This window comes from Micropterus salmoides, unplaced genomic scaffold, assembly GCF_014851395.1.
Source record: "Micropterus salmoides isolate LMB-PRFRI ecotype aquatic unplaced genomic scaffold, ASM1485139v1 Ms_hic_scaffold_12, whole genome shotgun sequence".
NCBI classification, from domain to species: Eukaryota; Metazoa; Chordata; class Actinopteri; order Centrarchiformes; family Centrarchidae; genus Micropterus; species Micropterus salmoides.
In genome coordinates this window covers 15509181-15534469 of record NW_024040263.1, presented here as the reverse complement: position 1 = coordinate 15534469, position 25289 = coordinate 15509181, and the positions used below count along the sequence as shown (strand labels likewise).

Here is a 25289-nt window from a genome sequence, read left to right as displayed (position 1 = left end):
TTTTTTAGAGCCACAGCAATTCCAGACCTTAGGTTACTAAGTGATCCCAAAGAGTTTCATGCAGTGATGTTTACAGATTTTTAACATGGGGAAAAAGAGGGTGCTGGTATCGGTGGGTACTTGAGTTTAAGTTTCAGAGTCAGGAGAGAAAACATTGGATTAGTGCTTCCTTAGTTAAACACACATAGTTTAACACTTAACCTCCTAAATCATAATATTTTTGGAAGCGCTGGAGAACACAGTATCCTTGATTGTGCAGTCAACATATAAGTATGTTATGTCATTGATTCATACCAATATATATTTGAAGTACTTTGATTTTAAGCATATGCAGTATGTACAACTTTAATGAAAGGCTGTACTGACAGGATCAGTTTCCCACCTTTGCTGGATGTAATTTACTGACCTCAACCTATCTTTAGACAGGGAATCAGATGTAAAACCAAAAGTGTCCAAACTTAAAAAATTGCTCTTTTTTCATGTTGTTGAACAAACTGTATTACATCATTATGTAGTACGTTTTGTAAAAAGTATGTTGAAATCTGGGCAAAAGTGACAGATGGGGATGTTTGCATATATGCATATATGCAAATGCTCTGGTGTATTTGCACTACGCTGTGGCAGTCAGTGCTAGGGTGCATACTGATTTCTATTAACCTCAGGTATGGGACTCAATCATTTGTGTGCCAGTTCACTTTTATATTTGATCATTGTACACCAACTTATTACACAAAACCTCACCTAAGTATGAGATAAATATGGAATGACAAGCTTTACTTTTTCAGTTCAGTTCTTATAATAGTCTGAGCTTTTGGCCACACTGGAGTCAATCATTAGGAGAATTCCCAGTGATATTGACCAGCCATGGAATATGAGCAGAAAATGCAGTTATTTATGGGTGTAAGAGATGGATGCAGACATCTGATAGCCAGCAGTTCCTCAAGCTTGGAAAGCCAAACTTAACAAAATGAGCTGAGGAATGATCATGGTCTCGACTGACGCTCATACTCAGCTATTTCTTCAACCTGTATGAGCATTTCTTTTAAAAATAGCACAGTAAACAACTCCACTATGGCTTACAACAAATTATAAAATATATACAATAATACAAATATTGCACTCTTAATTTTGTCTCAGTGTTTTGCTGCTCTTCAGCCTCCTCAAAAATGCTCTAATTTTTGTTTATCTTTTCCCCCTCTGGCTATTTTTCATTGCACTGTGCCTCTGCTTGCCCATTTGTATTCTCCCTCTCTTTTTTCCACACTTTTCTGCCTCTCACTCGCTCCTTTTCATCTTTTTCCATATTTCGTTCTACTTCTTCTTCTCCCTTCCTCTCACCTCACTCCATCTCTCTCTCTTTCCCAGGGCTTATCTCCGTGTCATATGACGAATGGGACTACAACATCGAGGCCAGGGTACGTGATGCAGTGGCTGTCATTGCCACAGCGACCTCCACCATGATGCTGGACCGGGGGCCACACACCCTGCTGAAGACAAGCTGTCTCGGGACACCTGACAAAAAGAGCTCCAACACTGGCCACTCCAAGGAAATACTGAAGTGAGTCAATGCTAAGGAGATGCATGTTCAGGAGAAAGCACAAAACAAATATTGGTGAAACTAAAATCCAATCATAGTTTTCCATTTGTAACTAGGCCTAAAATTTGTCCACACGCTGAAGCATTGCGCAAAGGGCTTTACAAAACTAAAAACACAAGAGCAAAGGTATAAGGAATGGATTAAACTGTGTGTTTATCTGCTTAAATGTAAGCTGCAAATGTTAGCATGCAAGCTAACCAGTTCACTACATGCAGTAGAAACCTAGCATTATTTCAAAAGGCAAGGCGGTATGTCATTAGCTAACTATGTTCAGGGCTGGAACATCCACCCTGTGGAAGCCAAGATGCTACTATTTAAGTGTTTAGAGTTTAGTTAGTGGCTATATCCTGCTCTTTATTTGATTTGGGGAAGTTTACCTCAGCAACTCCAACCAAACTTGTGTTAGTGTTACGTTTGACAAATTCATTAGTGATTCCTCATCTTTACTTTTCTCTTGTAAAAGTGATGCATACTGTTTTTTTTGCCATGCAAGAATAGAAAGCTTGACAGATGTAGCAACAGTAACTAAGTGGCCTTGAGGGGGGTCATTTGAGTAAGGAGTAAAGGTTTTGGATAAGGCTGCCAATTGCCCTGCAAAATGCACACGTTTGCTTTCCCATCATATTTTCAGCACAGATCATTTGTTTGTGGGAGCTGTAACTTCAAATAAACAATCAGTGCTTTTGATTAAATATTGTTTTGACTTTGAGCCCAGGTCCAGGAAAGACAATCTTCTCTGCTGGAAAAAACATGGCAAATGGAAAAGCAATGCGCCACGGTCACCTTGTTTTATAAGATTTGAAATTTACTTTGGTACAGAAACAGGGCATGATACAAAATGCAAAAAGATGGGCTGAATTAAAGCAGATGAAATCTTATTTTTCAGAGCTAAATTAAATGGCTAGTAAAGTAACAGGAGCGGAAACAAGTATAGTTTGGTATTTAGTTGGTAAAGCACCGTGCAGTACAACATGGACTACAAATATTCACAGAGATGCCGACAAGTTCCCTGAAAGAGTTTAAGTAGTTTAATTAGCCAACAAAAACTTAAAACACAAGATGAACTGAGACATTAGCTCTCAGAATTATAACAACATCTTGTCTTATCTTTAGCTTAACCCACAGCCATCTTTAAAGGAAAACATCCTTCTTTTCCCTCTTCCTCTGAACCGCCTTGTTTTGCTTTTTAGCACATTACAGAACAAGCAGGAGCATTGGAATTCAATAATTAATCCCCATTTAACTTCATGGGCCATGCTTTTACTCTTCACATTGATCAGAGATTTCACAGCTAATTGAATGCTTGGGGACAACCGGATTAATGAAAAAAAGAGCCAAAGAACACGAGTGGGGTTATCACCATAGCACACAGAAACACACGTGCAAACTCACACATATGTGTCGTGTCATTACAGCATGACATTTAACTGCTCTTAATCTAATAGAAGCTTAGACTTACTGATGTCACTCCTTACTAGATGTATTTTAGCTTATAAAACAATGTGCCTTTTATCCCTCTTTCCCCCCTAATATTTAACATTTTCTCTTTTTTTGTTTGTTTTTTTTCACTGTCAGTTTGAATTTGAGGAACGTGAAGAACTAGGGAAACATTACGCAACCTCCCCTGCCACTACTGCATTAATCTCCAGGTTGAGGATGATGCATTACTGTAAAATGTAGGCTTGTCTTTACTCATGCTTCTGTTTTTAATATCAGGGGCACTTGGGTTTGTCGTTTAGGATTCCGCCACCAATGGGACTAAGATAACAATAACACCACAGCCATGAATATTTCAATCCCCAAAGGGCGCTATCAGGCACAGGGTTAGCTCTCAATCATCCTTCAGGCACACACCTGGGACGCTACTGTGCTGTGTGTGTGTGTTGAGAGTGTGTTTTCCAACCAGCCATTCAATTTTCTCCATTCGACTGAGCAAAAGTAGAGAATTTGGATCGGTGGATTTCGGTGGTGACCCTAGAGGCTAGAAACAGCCTAACACATACACACACACACACACACAATTCCACCTATTCCATCCCCTCACCCCCAGAGACTAAAACTATAATAAGGCCATATGTCTCTGCACGGTCCTGTATAGCTACAGGCCACAGTGGGCTGCATGCACGCTGGATAAGCATGCCATCCTGTCAGCACTGATGGACGGAGATGGGAGGTCCCATTGAGTCACGCTCTCAAATTTGTTTAGGGGCTGGTTGACCTTGGGGGGCACACACAAACACATACACACAAACGTGCATATACATAAATACATGCATACACCGCGAACACTCACACACATGCAGAGCTCTACAGGCCATCCATTGTTTCCTGTCACACAGAGAGGACAGGAACGCTAGGATAATGAGAAAATGTGCTCCAAGTGGTTTTGGATGAGACGCAAAGGGGCTTGTTTGTGGATGTTGCAGGGAAAGGATGTTTTTTCTTATTTGTTTGACTGTGTATGTGCGCTTGAGTTCAGATTCCCTCTCAAATCCCCGCGCTGATATAAAATGCTGCACTGGTAGATGTGATGTAAGAGATGATTAATATTTTGTAGTGAGTTTGGTTTCATGTGATCTGACTAGACGTTTGTCTTCATGTCTGTGGGCTGGCTGCGCGCGCTCAGTCTGGGCCTTTAATGGGAAACCTTTTCTGCAGGCCATCTGACCCCAGTGCTGCCTCTCATGCATGTAAGGCAAGCATGTTACTCTCATCCTATTTCACCTATAAAATGTTTTTTTCCAGGAGAGCAGTGGTATTGCATTTCTTAATGGACACAATAAAAGTGGCTGTTTAATAAATCCTGGCTTTGTTTTTTAGAAGGCAAGGCCATTTCATTGTGCTTTTCGACATCTAGACCACAAATGGCCGTCTCTTTTCAAAGACCCTTCCTTGCCCTAGAAGTGGGTCAGACTACACGTCATGTCAGTCAGTTCCTGTTTCGTTTCCTTTTATTTATATATATTTTTTTACATCTCTTTTCTTTTGTTAACCTCTTTTCCACCGAGGTCTCTGTCTGGACTATGTGGATACCTCATGTTTTGTTCCAGAATATTCTCTGCTTTTCACCTCTTTGTTATTCTTTCTTTTACTTTTATCACTTTCTGATGCTCCTACAGGAGTCCATTCTCACTGAGAATGATTGCTGTCCTCCACTTCCCTTCTCTCTCTCTTTCTTCTTGAACTTACTGTTGAGGAGCATTAGTGAGTTGAAGGACAGGATTACTCATATTGAGCATCTCCCTGTTTATGGCTAATACCTGTGAGGGACATTAGAATGTCAGAGAAATAACCAAATATAATCAAAATTTCACATGGCCTTTTACTTATTGGAATGTTCACTTATCGGTGAATCTATCTATTACACTGTATATTCTGCTCACGACATGTTCAGTGCCGTGTGTGTAATTTATTACACATTTCGCTGTTACTAACATTTATTTTATCGTGATTATTTCATGATGTTATTCAGTTAAGACTATAACACAACTAATACTGGAATTTCAAGGCTGATACCAAGATCAATATTTGAGGGAGAGAAAAAATTTGAAAACGATTAATTTATTGTCTGATATAAATTCTTTATATAAACGCATAAACATGTCTTTCTGTTGCGCAATTCCTTGTTGCTTATCACCTGCCATATATATTGATATAACACATCTGCAATAAGCTAATATCAGCTGATATATCAGCCCAGCTAATTTATTCTTCTTATCACAGACTACCAACTGTATTAATGTAAGATACAAAACCACTTGGGCAGTGTCCTGCCAAGCTGTGCAATGTACATGGCCAACAGCTATTTTTAATATTAAGTGTTTTTTGATGGACTTCTCGTTTAATGTACCCAACAGCAGTGTTGCTCTAAAGATGTTTATGAATTTTGTTCAAATATTAGCTCATAAAAATGGGGTTGAAAGGGTTTGCACTCTTGAGTTTGAGATTTTTTCAAGAGGTGGTGTCAGGTGTGTGTAGCCAAAATAAGTCCCATATCAAAGGAAATATTGTCCTCTTACTGACAAAAATAAGAACAAGAGGTTCTTCAGATGCAAAAAGGTGAACGTTTCGGTCATAGGACCATCGTGAGCACAACTTGTGCCAGCGAATTTGTGTAGTTGTTTGAGTTTTCCTTTTGTGTGGAAGTATGCCCTGATGAGTTGCAAGAAGTAAGATGAGATCATCTGAGAAATTATTAGAAAGCTTTTTTACAACTCCCCAAAGTGCCTCCTTCATTTTTAGTATGACTAAATGACTTAAATGACTGTTCATGTGTTTTTAAAGACACATTGTTATTTCTGAGATTACAGTCGAAAAAAGTATACATGAGTATTTGAGGTTTGCAGACTTTGGAAGGTCAGTGTCCTTACCTACTCACATTTAAAATGAGAGAGGGCTCTCTGTGATTTGGTGGTCCCCTACTTCAGACTCCACAGGTAGCTGTCTGATGATTTCCTGTTCAACAGGGGTCCAGATCACATGAAGGACTCGCTTGTAAAGCTCAAAGCAATTCAGAGCCTACATCTTTTTCTATCTCTCTGTGTTTGCATTTCTGCTGTCAGAGCGGTGCCACCAGCAATAAATGGGTCAATAAATAAACAATGCCTTTATTTCTTGTGCTTAGAATTTGGATGTTTTTTAAATTCAGTTTCAGTCCCAATAAAGAGTATTTGCAAAGTTATTGTTATGTTGGAGCCGAAACTCAAGTGAATTCAAACTAATCGTGCAGAAAAGGTTTTAGTTTGTGGCTACTTCAAGGCACTTGGGAATGTAGATGTGATCAAACTGACAATCAGATACTGAACCAACAAAATGTTTAATTATGACACTGTTTGAGACACCAGCCTTCAAGCTGATCACGTAGGTAATGTAGGAAGCATACAAGTTAATAAATTATACATTCTTCTTATGGAAATTATTCTTAATATTCCTCTTTTGTTCAGTTGCAGTTTGATTATACCTGCAGTCACATATTTTAAAATTTTAAAACAGTTTTTAGCAGACTAAGCTAGAATTTAGAAAAACTTTTATATTTGACAATACAAATACATTTATACTAATCTCATTTATATCAATCTAAATACTTAAATATGAATCAAGATGTTCAGTTACAATGATCAATCAAATCAAATTAATTTGTAGCGAAACAGTTTTGCTGGCCTCCACAGTTTGTAAAAACAAAATAAAGTTGAAAAAAAGTTATCTTTTTTTGTTATAAAGAAACACAATAATATGATGGTACGGCAGTGTGACTTTGGTGACCTGACTTTGCTCATTCAAATCTGGTCAATGTTTTCCAAACTCTGTGAACCTGAAGTTAACAATTCCTGTCATGTTTTTAAAATGTTGTTTAATGTTGTTTGATATTTTTAAAATTGTATTGTGTTGGCTAATGTCCTTGCTCTCGTATGTCTGCACCCTGAAAATATTATGGATTTTGACTGTATTGTAATCACACATAGCCCCCCCCTTGTGAAAAGCTTTTGCCAACCTGTTCATTTTGTGGCACAGCTCTTATGTTCTCTGCCTTACCATAATATACCATATTCTATAGCTGCACAGGCTCCTCACAGAGTCACTGCCTCTATCCTACACATGTCATCAGTAACTGGTAACTCTTCAGAGGCAGGTCTTCTGCAGTCATCCCAGATTATGAGTCACCCATCCAAACCTGATACAGTATGTGTGTGTGCACGACAGACGTCCTTACCCACATGCACAGCAGGGATATATATTTTTTTGCATCTCTGCATTGCAGTGACAGGGAATTTGTGTCCCATTACAGCTTCACTTGGAGATAAAAAAGACAGTCATATCGAATGGCTCTGAAATACGTTTGAAGAGATTTTAGGGAAAAAAAGGGGGGAAAGAGGGTTTGTGTCCATGCCACTGATGATTCATTGTCTCTGTTACTAAAAAATAAAGTCCCCTCACAGCCAGCGATTAGTTGGGGAACAGTTGGTGAGCAAGCCGCACACAAGCGCTGCATATGGCTGTGATGAAGCCGCATGAGGTTCTGTTAGTAGCTCATCCCAGTCCTTTTTATTTTTAATTTCTTTTTCAGCAGAGTCAGAGGGGAATTCTGACATGAGAAGGGATCAAACGGCACATAAAAGCTACATCAATAGTACAGGGATAGGCCTACAAAATGATAAACAGAGCAGCCTCTGCTGCTGTAAATTCACAGCATGCGTCAGTCTTTGTGAAGGCACAGGTTAATGTACGGGCAGATGAATCCTATTGATGTGTGATTCGACGAGCTACTCCCAAGGTGAGATGGAGAGACTGATCTGAAAGTGAAAGACAGTATGAGGGGAAGTGGGTAAACACTCAGGTTTAGACAGAAAAATACTCCTTTCTCTTTCTTGCTTTCAACCAGCCTGAGATGACTGTTCCCATGGCAACACAGCTGATTGCATGAACATTGCTGTGGTTGTGGGTACCATGGCAACACATTACATTACATTAAGTTGGTGTTAAGAGCCTCCCTATGTTGCGGTTTTGCGGATATGGACGCTTGGTCAAGGCTCATCAGCGTCAGTTTGTAATGCACCAGGGATCCCCATAACTAGGGTGACTATATTTTGGTTTTCCAAAAAGAGCACAGTTGGGGCAGGAGGCAGACGTATGCATGTTGCTACCACCTTTATTTGACACTGACACGTATGTACTACCTTTGCAGGTCATGCATTCTGCTTCACCTGGATTCACATGGAATTTGTGTATTATTATTGTGTATATTTATTATAACAATAAAAAGTTTAATGTTAGTATAATACTAATGTAGTGGACCTAAATTTATTAGTTATGAATTTTAATAAATTTATGAGAATTGATACCCAATTATGAATTATTATTCATAAAATCAGAATTTCCTCGTAAAGGGCACCACCGGAGTTGTTATAATCCTAGAGTCTCCGGACCTCTAGGTAGTTTTGAATAATTATACAATTATTACTAGTGATCAGTTAGTTAATAATCGCTCAATTATCTTAAATCAGTCAGTCAGTCTCATATCTAAAGGGTAAATTCTCTTGGCAGGAACTATAAATAGGCAACACACACAGCTCTTGATTATATTACAGTGAATTTATTCTCTAACTAAGGTGATAAAACATGGTTGGATACAGGGAACATAAACATTTGCTGAACAATGAGCCTGGAGGTTCGATTGTGGGAAGCATTTGACTCATACGGCATAGAAGAGCTAATGAAAGTAAACTAATGCTATGTTTTAGGAGTTAAAATGGACATCTGATCACAGGACGTGTGTTAAGTCTTACTGCTTGTCGACAGCCTGCTTTTGGCCTGTTGCAAGGGTCCCACTCTAGCTGCCGATCCTGGCTTTTTGCTAGGGATTCTTCGGGGTTCTCCGTGTCTGATTGAAAACGCCTCCTCCGTCTGGCAATTCGGCTGTTTGCTGGTTTCCTTGGTTGTAGCTGGCGAGACCACGTGGCTTGGTCTGACCTCGGTGAAGTTGGCTCGACGAAAAAGGCTTAAAATGGAACTTGGTCGTTCCTGAATTAGTCCAGTGTAACTTAACGGACTCATAACTTTAACAAACCAAAGAAATAAAGAAAATAAAACAAACTGAAGGCAGATCGATGTCTCGGCACTTCAGGTGTGTAGCTTCAGGCGAACAAAGGCCTGTTTGTTTCGCTGGCCGAGTCTGGGCGTGTTGCCTGGCGAGGCACGCCACGCGCGTGCCGAAGCATCCAGAGGGCAGAAGGGAAGAGCGAGAGAGGGAAGAGACTAAGAGTCTAGAGTGAAGAGTCTAGAGACTGGCGAGCAGGTCGCGTGTCGCTCTTTTGTTGCCTGGGGCGTGGTTCCCCAGGGGGCGTCTCAGGTTTCCCAAGGGACTGCCTTTCCAAACTTAATGTCTAAAGAAAAGAAATCTATTTGCACGTATTATAATCAAATATTTTCCACAATCGAACCTCAATGGTTGAACGGTTGTACTGTTCTAAGCATTTGGTAAATTGTCACATTATTGGTCAGGATTTTTATACATTTAACCGCATTTCCGACGAGGGCATGTAATACTTATTTCGTCCACTTGGGGGAGCTCAGGTTACATGAGGAAAGCTTGGATTAAATCAAAGATCGTCTCTCCTTAGGAACCGGGGAATATTGTTGATTCATCCTTAAATTCAAGCTGGCGATTAAGAGTATAGTAAAACATTTCTTTGTCATCATTTCTAAAGGGATTTTGTAAGAAAGTATTATGAACAAGCATTGATTACATCAGATGAAGGAGTGTCTTGCTGAAAATAAAAACATTGCACAAGTAACTTCTTTTCAGCACTAATATCAACAACAGATAGCAACAACAGTTAACATAACTACTCAAATAGAGGCAAACATATTCAGGTAACTAAAGGTTTAATTAAATTTAATTAGATGCTTTGAGTCTTTTGGAGAATGCAGTCCTTGGTCATCCAAAGTTCAGTGTCTGGAACATGTCACACTTAGGTGAGACAAGGAGTATCCTTTTGATGTGGTAATAAACAAAGAATAAGGTCAGTTTCCACGGAAACGTGTGTGGTGGGGTAAGTTTTGATAGGCTGTTCAGGGAGATGCCAATGGCTGGCTCGTGTCCCTTTGTCAGTTTAACAGTCAGGCCCCGCGTTATCAGCTTCGGAATCAAAATGGTGCCAGTTTTATGGTCGGGCTAGCACTTAGAGAAAGCAACTTTGACCCCTCCCCATCTTCTCTGGGGAGGAGAAAGGAATTTAGGGTAGCTCCACATTCATTCAATATACAGTGGGTACGGAAAGTATTCAGACCCCTTTAAATTTTTCACTCTTTGTTTCATTGCAGCCATTTTCCAAAAATCAAAAAAGTTCATTTTATTTCTCAGTAATGTACACTCAGCACCCCATCTTGACAGAAAAAAACAGAAATGTAGAAATTTTTGCAAATTTATTAAAAAAGAAAAACTGAAATATCACATGGTCATAAGTATTCAGACCCTTTGCCGTGACACTCATATTTAACTCAGGTGCTGTCTATTTCTTCTGATCATCCTTGAGATGGTTCTACACCTTCATTTGAGTCCAGCTGTGTTTGATTATACTGATTGGACTTGATTAGGAAAGCCACACACCTGTCTATATAAGACCTTACAGTTCACAGTGCATGTCAGAGCAAATGAGAATCATGAGGTCAAAGGAACTGCCTGAAGAGCTCAGAGACAGAATTGTGGCAAGGCACAGATCTGGCCAAGGTTACAAAAAAATTTCTGCTGCACTTAAGGTTCCTAAGAGCACAGTGGCCTCCATAATCCTCAAATGGAAGACGTTTGGGACGACCAGAACCCTTCCTAGAGCTGGCCGTCCGGCCAAACTGAGCTATCGGGGGAAAGAGCCTTGGTGAGAGAGGTAAAGAAGAACCCAAAGGTCACTGTGGCTGAGCTCCAGAGATGCAGTCGGGAGATGGGAGAAAGTTGTAAGTCAACCATCACTGCAGCAATCCACCAGTCGGGGCTTTATGGCAGAGTGGCCCGACGGAAGCCTCTCCTCAGTGCAAGACACATGAAAGCCCGCATGGAGTTTGCTAAAAAACACCTGAAGGACTCCAAGATGGTGATAAATAAGATCCTCTGGTCTGATGAGACCAAGATAGAACTTTTTGGCCTTAATTCTAAGCGGTATGTGTGGAGAAAACCAGGCACTGCTCATCACCTGTCCAATACAGTCTCAACAGTGAAGCATGGTGGTGGCAGCATCATGCTGTGGGGGTGTTTTTCAGCTGCAGGGACAGGACGACTGGTTGCAATCGAGGGAAAGATGAATGCGTACAAGTACAGGGATATCCTGGACGAAAACCTTTTCCAGAGTGCTCTGGACATCAGACTGGGCCGAAGGTTTACCTTCCAACAAGACAATGACCCTAAGCACACCGCTAAAATAACGAAGGAGTGGCTTCACAACTCCGTGGCTGTTCTTGAATGGCCCAGCCAGAGCCCTGACTTAAACCCAATTGAGCATCTCTGGAGAGACCTGAAAATGGCTGTCCACCAACGTTTACCATCCAACCTGACAGAACTGGAGAGGATCTGCAAGGAGGAATGGCAGAGGATACCCAAATCCAGATGTGAAAAACTTGTTGCATCTTTCCCAAAACGACTCATGGCTGTATTAGATCAAAAGGGTGCTTCTACTAAATACTGAGCAAAGGGTCTGAATACTTATGACCATGTGATATTTCAGTATTTCTTTTTTAATAAATTTGCAAAAATTTCTACATTTCTGTTTTTTTCAGTCAAGATGGGGTGCTGAGTGTACATTACTGAGAAATAAAATGAACTTTTTTGATTTTTGGAAAATGGCTGCAATGAAACAAAGAGTGAAAAATTTAAAGGGGTCTGAATACTTTCCGTACCCACTGTAAAATGCACAAATCCACACCGTTGTTCACTACACTAATATATTTATAGGTTACACTTTTGGCTTATGTCTGCCTTCAGATTGTTTATAGTAGGCCTATTTGTAACTTTTCAACAATTAAACTGATTAAAAAATAAAAACGTTGTCTGTCTTGTTAAGGTTTGATCAGGGCCAATATTAGTATTCATTAGAATTTCAGATAATAGTATTATATAGAGCTTACCCCTAGTATAACATTAATTTCAGTTATGTAGTTGTTCTCTTAAATCCTTGTGCATGAAAATACTCTACATGGTAGTTAGTCTATTATTTGTTAATGCTAAGTGCTAACTTGTCAATAATCAGAACCATTCATGCAGAAGGAATTTTTTTTAATGTCCCGGACATTGTGTAGAAACATGGCGGTGCAACATGACGACTTCCATGTAAGAGGACCCGCGGTTATGTAGATAGAAATGGCAGTAATAAAAACATAACGGTTTATTTTGTAAGGTACACCACTGAAAACATATTATTTTGCATTTCTGTCTATAAATTCTCCTAAATATTACACACTGAATCTTGGAATGTTTTTATTTAAGTTACGTAGGTTACGTAAATTGCGTAAGTTACGCAAGTATTGTTACTTAACTTACGTAAGTTAACTGACCCAAACCATGATGTTTTCCTAACGCTAACCAAGTACTTTTGGTGACTAAACCTAACTAAACTGCAACGTTTCACAACTTAAATAATGTGTTGTTTAAAAATGGAGATGTTTCGCAATGTGAATGTTTTATTTTGAAAGTCTAACCGGATGTTTATTGTTGCTAACTTGACCGCGGAGACCTAAAGGCCAGAAAATGATGCCAAAGGGGGACCCAGTGTGTTCAAAAGCGACACCAAAGGGTTTTGACCATGCGTCCATATGTGACGAGCTGGGAGTAAGAATGTGTTTGCTTATACACATCTCCCCATCATGACCACACAGACACACACAAAGAGGCCGCCACTAGTCACATGGGTCACCATGGCATCAGCAACAAAGTGGACCTCCTCAGCCGCCACACACTGCCTTGATCTTTTTGGTTCCATATTGAAACTGAGATTATGTTTAGGAGGCTAATCCCATGTTACATGCGTATTATAGCTCTTTTAGTGTGCTAGCTAGCCAGCATGCAGCAATAGGCGTTTCATGGAGGCTTTAGTCATACAGTATTATTGACTTACTCAAGGCGTGTAGCCTACTTAGATCTGTGTGTGTGTGTGTGTGTGTGTGTGAGGTTGGTATATAAATAGTCAAAGTTGAAAACATTACAGATAGAGGTACTGAATGTTCTAGTAGGAGGTACTTGCGATAAAATCTTGGGTAAGTTTCAGGGCCATTGCTCATCTGTTGTCTGCGGATTTTCCACTTGTGAATAGATTTATTGTCTTTTTTCACACTGTTGACTGGGTTGGAGATGATGGTGGGTAAAATGTGCATGGCACCTCCTTTAAAACATTTACACACACAAACACACAAATACACACAGACACACACACACGCACACACACACACAAACGGCCCCTCAGTCCTTGCATTCAGACAAGATATTTATTTCTCCAGCGGATTGTTTCAGAGGCAGAGCGTCTCCATGGTGATGGCAGCCCACAGATCAGGATGAGGAAGAGAGAGGGAAGGAGGGAGGGAGAAATGATTCCAGCTTATCTGCCACTGCTGTACACTTGTTGACACACATATATGCTGATGTGTATTCACACAGGCGGTTAATACACTCTACTCCATCCTCTCTCTTTCACTCCTGGTTTCTTGTTGATCTCTTCGCGCTCCCTGCTCTCTCACTCACTCTCACTTCACCTCCCTCCCTGTATGCCTTCTTTATGTTTCTCAGTTTAATCAGATGCCATATGTTTTAACCAAGCTTCAAACTGGGTCATCTTTGCCATATTTTACACTAACTAACCACCCTTTGCAACACTAGGTAAATTAGGGCAGAGAACAGCAGCATTAGAAGAAGTGTCCTTGCTTTTAGTTACCATACAATGTGATATCTCTGTGAAGGGTCTCAGTCATCCAGATCATAGTTATTCAAGAAAGGTTAAGTCAAAGGCAACTGGACTGATACTTAATAAGAGGCGTCTTCAAGCATTTTCAATGGAGTACATTTGCCCTTGATTTAACCTTCCTTGGATACAATGTGATCATGAAGAATTCTGTGCTTCTGCTTTTTCGGTTTCCATCGTCACACTTTTGAATAACGTGTGTATATATACTGTATATATAATGTATATATCTTTATTTAACTACAAAATGACCTTGAGATATAAAATGGTCTTTTTCAGGTAATGTCCTAAAACATAAAGGTTACTACCAGTGCTTAATTTGTGCCGGAGCGCTGCTCCGGCACCTCTGAGTTTAAGCCTTTTGCGCCCTTTATAAACACACACACACACACACACACACACACACACACACACACACACACACACACACACACACACACACACACACACACACACACACACACACACACACACACACACACACACAAAAATGTATACACCTCTGGCAAGTCATTCCTGTTAGGTGTGGCTGAAAAGGACTCAAGCAATTAACTCAAGCAGATTTATAGTAGAGTAGCAAGAAGTGGATTGGGGTGTGGAAAGCGGGCAGACATGTGAGAGGGCTCCAAGGCAGGCTCCGGCTTGATGGGCTGCGTCCTGCAGCAAACAATTTAAGGCAGGCAGGCAGCATCCTCAAACAGGCTGGGATTCTGGCAGGCAGAGACACAAACAGTTAAACACAGGCAAAAAGGGTTTCCAACGACTAAGTTCTGTTGACAAGATTCTGAAATCAGCCACAGCATAGTTACCACTAAAGGTTTACTGACGTGGTGAAGAGCCAGTGTATTTCATTGAGGAGGTTGATTACAGGATGAGCCACAGGTGAGAGCTTCTGCCGGTGGAGAACAGCCAGGAGAGAGGAAGCCACAGTGACACGCCCATAACCACACACAGACAGAGACAGCAGGGTGGGGAAACCCAAGGGGGTAAGCCCATAGATATATGTACTATAGTACTGGACAAAGTCACCCCGCTGATTTGAATGGAGAGCAGTGAAGCCAGTTTTGGACCAATGAAATACTACTTCCTGTTGGCACCAGCGTCTGCTGCACATGATCATAACGGTAGAAACACCGTAATTCTGGTAGCTGCATAGCCAAATATAAAAAATGTGAAGAGAGTATTCAAAGATGAACAAAGCAAATGTGTTAAAAAGTATACTGTAAAACCTGTGGGAGTCAGATATTCTACATAGCCTTTTCCAGACATTATTTTCTGAACCATGTAGCAACAGATTTCACGAAAGAACATTACTAGTTTTTCACTGCCAAATATTTGAACTGAATATTTGACAGCACTGAGTCATCGCAGATACCAGCCATGTCTGCTTTGTGATTAAAATGTTTGACTCAAAATGTTAATATTCAAGACATTTGAGGATTTTTAAAAGCAGGGGTCTTAAACACCACTGTCAGTATGTTAAAGAAGTTACCGGCAGTTTGTACTACTGATGTAGCACTGTTGTACTGGTACCCCTGTTATGGTGCAGCCTTAAAGCTGCATTAATCTGTATTTAATCATGTGTAATAGAATGAACCCACAGGGAAATTTTTGACTTGGACTTACATTCACCTGATGACTATAAATGAATGCTAATGTGTATCGGCTGGATGTGTAAATATGTCGTTGTTTGCTAACATAGTCACAATAACTTGGGTAGATAATATGCCATTGTTGTGTTTCCAGGTTTCTGTGCTTCCCCCTAAGGCCTAAAAAAAATCAATTAATGCAGTCTTAAAGAAAGTCCTAATCTTGATACACCTTAAATGTGCAGTATGTTCTGTTCATCTTGCTGTCACCATTGTCAGTCGTGAAATAATATACATTTTACCATAATCTCAAGTTTGTTAAAAGGGCCTTTAATCATATATATCCTTTATTTATTTGTTAACTTATATTGTGTGTAAAATAATAATGTTTAAGGTCTAAATTCTGCAGGCAGATATGAATGTATCTAACACAAACTTCTCATTCTCAGGTACCTCATGAATGTGACGTTTGAAGGCCGAAACCTGTCATTTAGCGAGGAGGGTCACCAGATGTTTCCCAAACTGGTCGTCATTCTTCTAGACAACGAGAGACAGTGGGACAGGGTGAATATCTTCTCCTCTCCTATTACCATCCCCTTTCTGCGTCCTGTTCCTGCCTTCTCTCTACCTATAACCTATCTTCTGCCTTTTTTTCTGGTCTGTATTTTTCCTCCTCTTTGATGTGGCTGTCACTGTTTCATTTGGAGTGCCTCTCTGCCACCTGACTTTCCTGTTACAGTAGCCTGTATATCACACAGTACTCCTCCCACTCACTCATGCAGGTTGGCAAGTGGGAGAGAGGCTCTTTGACGATGAGGTACCACGTGTGGCCCCGCTTTGAGCTCTACTCAGGAGCGGAGGAGCGGGAGGACCACCTGTCCATCGTGACTCTGGAGGAGGCGCCATTTGTCATTGTGGAGGACGTGGACCCGCTCAGTGGGACCTGCATGAGGAACACTGTGCCGTGCCGCAAACAGCTCAAACTCAAGTGAGAATTTAGAGTTAGATTTGGACATTCTGATTTATACATCAGTATGGCTGCAACATGAATTATTTACAATGTTTCTGGTCCATCCATCCATCCATCGTCAATCGCTTATCCTGCGTACAGGGTCGCGGGAAATGTTTCTGGTATACTGAATAATTCAAATTCAAATTGTCACACCAAACAATTCACCAAAAACCATAACACACCAACAGCTACATGTGTAGTTTAGCAGAATAGTATGCAAACTGTGAATGTAAACAAAAGAAATAAAGAAATTAATCTGTACTTTCATGAAACATGCATGTGCATAGAGGAATGCTCACAGTCATGAATTATGGTTCATTTTAAATTTCCCCCTTTTTTTGCATGTCTTGTTTCTTTAATATCTTTCTGTGTCGTAGTACGCTGTAGTGATTCTCCTTCTTCTGTACTGGATTTTAAAAATAGAATAATTTTCATCCTCTCACAACCTCTGTGTCCTGTGATTACCTCTCCTGTCTTCAATAATGTTAACTAGATCATTGTCTTGATTTTTGTCACTGCCCTCCCTTGCCTCTTCACCCTGACCCTCTTGATATCCACTTCTTCTTGGTGTGTGATAATGAATTTTCTTCAGTGGCCTCCTTTTCTATCACTGGCCTACCTGATATCTCACGAGGGTTCAGTGTTTCACCCTGTTCTTTCTCCTATTCCCCTATTGCCCTTTTCTCCTTCCCGCTGTCTCTCTCTCTGTCTGTCTCTTCCTCACATACAGCATATCTGGGATAGGCAGCAATATGTTCTCCAGGATTTCTCTCCAGCCAAAAATACTCCTCTAGCCAGATGCATGGAGCTGTGTATCTCTGTCTTTGTATGCACAAAAGCAGAAATATGTGGATACAGCCTGTATTGCCAGAGAGATAAACCCCTGTGTTCACATTATTCCTTGTTATACAGAGCATTTTATCTCAGTAATCATTAAGGTTTTTATGACTGATCTAATCTTCCAATTAATTTCTTGATTAATCATTTCATCCAAAACATGTTAGAAACCGTGAGTTTTGTGCAAAAAAGCCCAAATCCCAAAGATATAAGTTTATCATATATAACAAAGAACAGCAACATACAGTGTATGACAGAAGAACAGTGACATACGTTAGCTTTTCAGAAGATGTAACCAGTAAATATTTGCCATTTTTGCAATGTCTGAAATGATTAATCTAATATCAAAAAAGTTGTCCATTCATTTTTTGTAGATTAACATGTATACACATCTGACCCCAGGTGCTTTCACAGAGCAGTTCCTGGTGTTGTGTGCTAGTCAGTGAAACTACCTGGTGGAGTTTTTGGTTGGAAGAAACCTGCATGGGCACATGGGACATAGTTGTTTTGCTTTTATTTCACATTTCATCCCTGCTACTAGCCTTTTGGTTTTGAATCTGCAAGTTTTGTTTACCTGAACCCAAACGGACATTAACCTCAGATTGCTGAAACGTTGAAACTTCCTCTTCATCTCTTTGCCACCGACCAGCAATCAGACAGGTGATTCAGGGATTTACATCAAGCGCTGCTGCAAAGGTTTCTGTATTGACATCCTGAAGAAGATCGCCAAGGCCGTGAAGTTCACTTACGACCTCTACCTGGTCACCAACGGCAAACACGGCAAAAAGGTTAATGGGACGTGGAACGGCATGGTTGGAGAGGTGAGGGCATTTCGCTTAATTCAACACATAAACACAGTCACATGTTTATTCCACATGTTCTTGATAAATTACCGGCTCTGAGTCTGCGTCACTGATCTATAGTGGATGGATGGTTTTTTTTGTTACATATTAGGTTGTACAGAAGAAGAAAGGTGGATGTTGTTCTAATAAGCCTAGCCCGACACCAGAAAGAAGTGGCAGCTCTGCTTTGGCTGTTAACAGCTTTAAAATAACCACTCTGCTGGCACATCAGCAGATCAAATTTAACTGTTATTTTGTTGAGTGAGAAAAGTTGCAGCTGGAGTATAAGATGAGAATTGGGTTACCACGTTTCTCCCTCTCATTGCATTTGTTTGATGTAGCCTGATGGAAGCCATTTTAAATTGTGTAACACTGATTTTTGCTGAATTTCTGGAAGGAACGGCACCGATCTGAAAACGTCAGATCAACATGGTTGAGGGTTATGGAAACCTCTGTGGAAGTAAAGCGGGAAAAAATGCCAATAATTACTTAATTTTGGCATTCTTGGGGAGCTGCAAAGGAGGCTCCACAAATATTAACCACAAAAATACTGTGTGCTTAATTAAAACCAATTGCAGTGTTTCTTTTTTGGTCACCATATTTCCTGGGAGAACACACCAACATCAATTAAATTTGGAGTCTACTGCTAGCTGAAAACAGCTATAGATTAATACATCAATGTGTTTTCATTTCTTTAATATGCTGTATGTTTTTTTATTAAATGTATGTATCTTTATTCACTCTGTTTTCCTTTGCATCACTTTTGCTGCTCTTATTCCCCCTCACATTTTCACTGTTAAGCATTTTGTTATTCACTTTGCCATACGAATACAATGCACAGACTAAATTCCTTTTCAGAATTTGAAAATCAATTAAACAAGCACGTAGGTAAGTATATAATCTAATACTTATTCTAACACTGCTACAAGCGGGTAGAGTGTTTTGGTGCCCATAGGAATTTTCTTTTTTACGATAGGGCTGATTATAATGTCTGAATGTCTCTTTCTTCCCATTTAGTTTCTCATTGTCTCTGTCAGCCATCGAGCACTTGTTCCCCACAACCTGGCCTGAGGGAGAGCTGTGATCAGCTCCACAAAAACCTCAGGAGAAGGACAATGAGGCTCCTCATCAGAGTTGGAAAAAGAAAAAGACACATAGAGAGAAAGAGAAAGCGATTAGAAGAGGGAAAGAGAGAGCAGCCTCAGGGAAAGACTCACTTCTCTCCTGCACAATTTACACATTAGGCATTCAGCACAATGCAGCCTTTAAAAATCAATGTGATGTTCAACTTCATTGATTATGGCATAGATGGAGCAACTTTATTATTGTCTTTAGAACATGGATGTGTTCATATGTGCAGGATAATGTATCTTAAGTCCACCTACTGTATATTGCCTTTTAAAATGTCTGAATTAGACATGAGTATAAATTCAAGGCTATGCAAATGTACAGTGCATCCATGCTTGGGTGCATTAGTTCATGCCCTTAAATGCCTAAGCAAGCAGCTAATGATTTCATTTGAATGGGGGAAAACAGAACACAGGAAACAGAATGAGAAGGAGAGAGAAGGAAAAGAAAGCATTGGTACAAACAGAGAGCGTTGCATTCCTGCTCACTCTGGCATACATATGCCTTATTAACACAGTCTCTTGTGCTCCATTTTTATTCATGGCCCGAGGCTCCAGAAACTTAGGGCTAAATACAGTATACCTGAACATACTCGGAGGGAGGTCGGGTTGGTGGGGAGCTGAATGCTGACCCAGTGTAGTAAGCATCCCCTTCTCCTGCTTCCATTCTACCAAAATAACGTGTTAAAGACTTGGCAAAGATGGTGGCTTGTGAATGAACTGCAGCACTGTTACTTTTCCCACCATGTTTCTTTCACCACAATCCTGGAAATATTCTGCACCGAGTGCCCATTTACCTCCCATGTCTCCCTCCTCTCTGCCCCTGTCTGTCTACGTTTACCCCTTTAGGTGGTGTTAAAGAATGCCCACATGGCAGTGGGTTCGCTCACCATCAACGAGGAGAGGTCAGAGGTCATTGACTTCTCTGTGCCCTTCATTGAGACGGGGATCAGTGTCATGGTCTCCCGTAGCAATGGAACCGTCTCCCCCTCCGCCTTTCTTGGTAAGTAGAAATGCACCTGGTGCTTCTGGCAGATGGCTGTCCACAATATTTAGGAGTGCGTTCATGGGAATTTTTGACCGTTCTTCTAGAAGCACATTTGTGAGGTCAGGCACAGATGTTGGACGAGAAGGTCTTGCTTGCAGTCTTCGCTCTAATTCATCCCAAAGGTGTTCCATCGGGTTGAGGTCAGGACTCTGTACAGGCCAGTCAAGTTCTCCACACCAAACTCGCTTGTCCATGTCTTTATGGACTTTGCTTCATGCACTGGTCATTTTGAAACAGGACGGGGCCAAGCCCAACCCCTGAAAATCAACCCCACACCATAATCCCCCCTCCACCAAAGTTTACACTGGCACAATGCAGTCAGGCAAGTACCGTCCTCCTGGCAACCGCCAAACCCAGACTCTAGCCACTCGTCCAGTGGCAGCGTGCTTTACACCACTGCATCCGACGCTTTGCATTGCACTTGGTGATGTAAAGCTTGGATGCAGCTGCTTGCCCATGGAAGCCCATTCCATGAAACTCTCTACGCACTGTTCTTGAGCTAATCCGAAAGCCACATGACATTTAGAGTTCTGTAGCTATTGACTCTGCAGAAAGTTAGAGACTTCAGGCACTGTGCGCCTGACCATGCTCTGTGATTTTATGTGGCCACCCACTTAGTGGCCATGGAAGTGATTGGAAAACCTGAATTCAATGATTCGGAGGGGTGACCTAAAACTTTTGGCAATGTAGTGTATAGAGTTTTTTTGTAAATACATTGAATGTCTTTTGCTGGAAACATAACTGTAAATCTTACAAAAGTTGGCACTGATGCTATTAACTCTAAAGTTCTGGAAAAAAATCTAACTGGCAAACTATCTGCTGATAAAGATCATGTGATACAGTTGAAAGATCAAGAGCAGCTACTAAATGGACCTTTGTAGTGAGATTGTTTTGTTGCTAGGGTGTTGGTCACAGACTATTTTGCGCGTGAAAACTGTAAAGCAGAGTGCAAGTGCAGAGTGCATCTGTCCATTCACACCTACCTGCCTTCCTCTCAGTTTCTCTCTTGAGAAGTGCTTGTTAGTGTTCACACATACTCAGAGAAAATCCATCAACGTGCAACAATGAGCACACAGTGCATAACATCTGCATAAAAATAATCATGTTGATACCAGGGGGTGATTTTATAATTTTCTTTCATTTGGTTTGATGACCTTCCTCTCTCTGTCTTCTCACAACCCTCCCTCTCTCCCCTTTCCTCTTCTTCTGCACCCTGATCCCCGCCCTCCCTCTCTGTGTTTTAGAACCTTTCAGTGCTGATGTCTGGGTGATGATGTTTGTGATGTTGCTGATCGTGTCGGCCGTGGCTGTGTTTGTGTTTGAGTACTTCAGCCCGGTGGGTTACAATCGCTGTCTGGCAGATGGGCGAGGTGAGAGGATTGTTCACACATACACACACACACACACACACACACACACACACACACACACACACACACACACACACACACACAAACACAAGCTCAGACCCAGCCAATCCATGCTCCAAAAAGGTATCAATGAGGTACAATTTCAGGCAATCTCATGTGCTACAATGAATACTTAGTTGGCATGTTTTGATACCTTGAATGCACCATTTGAACGGAGCCCTCCATGTGCTAAATTACTTTGACAATCCCTTCTGAATGAGTGCCACTGGAGTGCTGGGACTTGGAGTACTTATCTACATGTATAGTCACTTAAGCTCTTTCACTAATGAAAAGTATCATTGACAGTTGATCTTAAGTATTCTTAGCATCACTGTGTGAACAAAGACGCCTCTGTTCTCGCATTACAACGTCTTTTTGTGCCATTTGGCGATATGTAGGGCCGTAAAACCGATGAATACACTTAAGTAGATCTATTACCATACATTGAAAATATGTGTCAGATTTAATGTTGTCTGACAATATGGAACAACACTACCCTGTTGAATCAAATTCGGTTCCAGCAGGCCGTTCAAATCAATTTGCCCATCAAAATCAATGGTTCAGATTCAATCTATTTGTTTTCCTCCAGGTTTTATACACCCAGCTCTGTGTGACTCTCAGGATTGCATTAGCCTGGCACAACGGCAGCCACTCAAGATAAAATCAGATATCAGAGAAGTGCTATATTGCTGCTCACAGCCATTTTTATCAAGGACCAGAGGGGATAAGAGTAATGGTGTTTGATTTGGAGTTATGTTTCCTGCAGTACTGTTTTCTGAATGTCTCCTGTCACGACAACAGGGTTTGGTGTGTGTGGTTTAATCGCTAGGTTATGTAAGGCTGTTGTCCTATACTGCAGCTCCAGCTGTACCATAATTGTAGCCTGCTGTGTGCCCATCTACCCCCTCCCTCTCCTTTTCCCTGTCTCTGATGGCACAGAACTACAGTAGGTAGTTTTTCCATCCTGCTACATTGTGATACTGTCACAGAGGTAGGTGGAACAGAGTTAGTCTGTAACAGTTGGTTGTCACTGCAGCAGCTGGAAGAGCGGATTTGGACCGTACAGCACATCTTGTGATCACTGACATTCTAAAGGATGGGAATGAATCTAGGTTTTGTTGCCGCCATCCATCATGTGACTCCCGCAATGGCAGTCATGAGTAAATGCAGATAAAGTGAGGCAGTATTTGTGAAACTTCTTACATCGTGCTCCTACTTTCATCTTTCTTTGTCCCTCCACCAACCCCCCTCTTTTATGTCACTCTTTCTCTCCCAGAGCCCGGCGGTCCCTCCTTCACCATCGGTAAGGCCGTCTGGCTGCTTTGGGGTCTGGTTTTCAACAACTCTGTCCCTGTGCAGAATCCCAAAGGTACCACCAGTAAGATCATGGTGTCAGTGTGGGCCTTCTTCGCTGTCATCTTCCTGGCTTCCTACACTGCCAACCTGGCTGCCTTCATGATCCAGGAGGAGTATGTCGACCAGGTGTCGGGCCTGTCAGACAAAAAGGTGTGAATTCATGGCAATGGGAAGGGTTGTGGGGTGGAGGAGCAGGTGTGTCAAAGTACGTAACATGCGGTGGGGACGGATACCTGAGTTTAAGAGAGAGTTCATCATTTAGGACGGCAACTAATGATTACTTTCATTATGTATTACTTTATTTTTACAGGGTAGGTTTCAAATAATCTATTTATTAATTTTTTGGATTCTTCCATTAATTGTTTAGTTCACTGGTTCCCAACCTGACATACCACCACAGCACGATTAGACGAGAAGTGCCCCATGACTGACACCACCCATCATGTTTCAAATGTGTTCATCTAAATTGATTTGAAAGTAATTTATTGAAATATTAGTGAAATATTTTTTCCATGCAATCGAATCATGAATGTTTTTCTAGGTTTGGTCACAAATATAATTGTATGTCTACAGTTTGGAGGGACACAAGCAGCATGTTTCAAACGTTTATCCACCACTAGTTTTCATGCACTCTCAATTGCAACAGTTTGCCTTCATGGTGGTGGGAAGAGTGTCTTGTGCAGTCGGCCTGCTGTGGCTGGTTGTCAATTGTGACAATAAATATACTAAATTAAAACTAAATTAACCTCACTGTATGCATTTGTTTTCCTCCTAAACATAAATATGTGGATATATTTTTTAATAAAATTATTATTTAAATTTTTTATATTAAGTTAGCTGAGCTATTCCACAGTCTTTCCAGCATCCTATCCCCCAGGGTACTTCTACCCTGGGGGATAGGATGATGTTTTCAAAATGCCTGTTTTGTCTAACCAACAGTCCGAAACCCAAAACACTCAATCTGCAAAGACATGAAATGAAGACAAGCAGTAAATCTTCAGATTTATAAAGCTGGAAACAACGAATTTTGTTAATGCTTAAAAAATTATTAACACTGTTATGGATCGATTCATCTTTTTGAATAGCTTTTCTATGAGATTGTGCCCCACAAATAAACTTGATCAGTCGACTAATTTAGAGCTGAAACAATAAATTGCATTTAGAAAATGAATCAGTTGCTATTTTTATAATAGATTCTTTAATTTAAAACCATTTTCAAGCTGAAATTCCAAAGTGTTACTCAGCTCCAGCTTCTTCATTGTGAGGATCTGCTACTTTTCTTTGTCATATGTGTTCGTAAACTGAAAGACTGTTGTTCAGACAAAGCCATCACCTCGGGCTTTGGAAATTATGATTGCCATATGTCACTTTCTTCTAACATTTTACACACCAACCGACGAATCAATTAATTGAAAAATAAAATTAATTTATCAGTAATGAAAATGGTCACTAGTTGCAGCCCTAGACTTAATCATTTCAGCGCTTGTATGCTTCCAACCTGAATGGTGGATCTTTATTTTTTTAATTTCATCTAGTGTACAGTACATATTTGTCTAAAACGTTTGTCTGTCTATTAAGCACAATGCTAAGCATTTGGCTAATTTTGAGCTTCCAAAAGCATAGTCCCGTACTCCTGCTCAACAGTGCATTAAAGGCTATTTGATGCGGCTCAGTACCTTTTCCATGCTAACGAGCACTCCTCTGTCATTTTCTCTGTGTGGTTCCTTTTCCGGAAAACCCCCACCACAGTTCCAGAAGCCTAACGAATTCTCGCCGCCATTCCGGTTTGGCACGGTGCCCAATGGGAGTACAGAGCGCAACATCCGCAACAACTACCGGGACATGCATACTTACATGACCAGCTTCCATCAGAAGAATGTAGATGAAGCGCTGCACAGTCTGAAGACCGGGTGAGGAGGAGAGAGATATAGGGGAGGATGGATAGACAGATGGGGGATATGAGGAAGGAGGGAGTTGAAAGGATCTCTGCAGGAAGAAAAAAAGAGACAGTGTTATGGAGCTGTGAGGTCCTGTACTG

General features: G+C 40.8%; 1 protein-coding gene and 1 long non-coding RNA gene across 7 annotated transcripts in view; one reads left to right on the top strand and one right to left on the bottom strand.

Moving 5' to 3' along the window:
• Nucleotides 1–25289, top strand: part of grin2bb (glutamate receptor, ionotropic, N-methyl D-aspartate 2B, genome duplicate b) — a 103178-nt gene that overhangs the window by 59562 nt on the left and 18327 nt on the right. For all 5 annotated transcript variants that reach the window (XM_038713614.1, XM_038713613.1, XM_038713616.1 and 2 more), the window contains exons 7-14: nucleotides 1366–1558; nucleotides 16070–16184; nucleotides 16403–16608; nucleotides 18119–18290; nucleotides 20288–20441; nucleotides 21731–21856; nucleotides 23172–23401; nucleotides 25001–25161. In XM_038713614.1, coding sequence (XP_038569542.1) covers nucleotides 1366–1558; nucleotides 16070–16184; nucleotides 16403–16608; nucleotides 18119–18290; nucleotides 20288–20441; nucleotides 21731–21856; nucleotides 23172–23401; nucleotides 25001–25161 — 1357 coding nt within the window. The remainder of the gene's footprint in view (nucleotides 1–1365; nucleotides 1559–16069; nucleotides 16185–16402; nucleotides 16609–18118; nucleotides 18291–20287; nucleotides 20442–21730; nucleotides 21857–23171; nucleotides 23402–25000; nucleotides 25162–25289) is intronic.
• On the bottom strand, nucleotides 14580–15014 carry LOC119899164. 2 transcript variants are annotated; one of them, XR_005443730.1, is made up of 2 exons: nucleotides 14841–15014; nucleotides 14580–14741 (listed from the first exon to the last, which is right to left on the bottom strand). It is a non-coding gene; the product is annotated as an uncharacterized LOC119899164 (long non-coding RNA). The 2 variants fall into 2 exon arrangements; XR_005443731.1 differs by having other exon boundaries at nucleotides 14859–15014.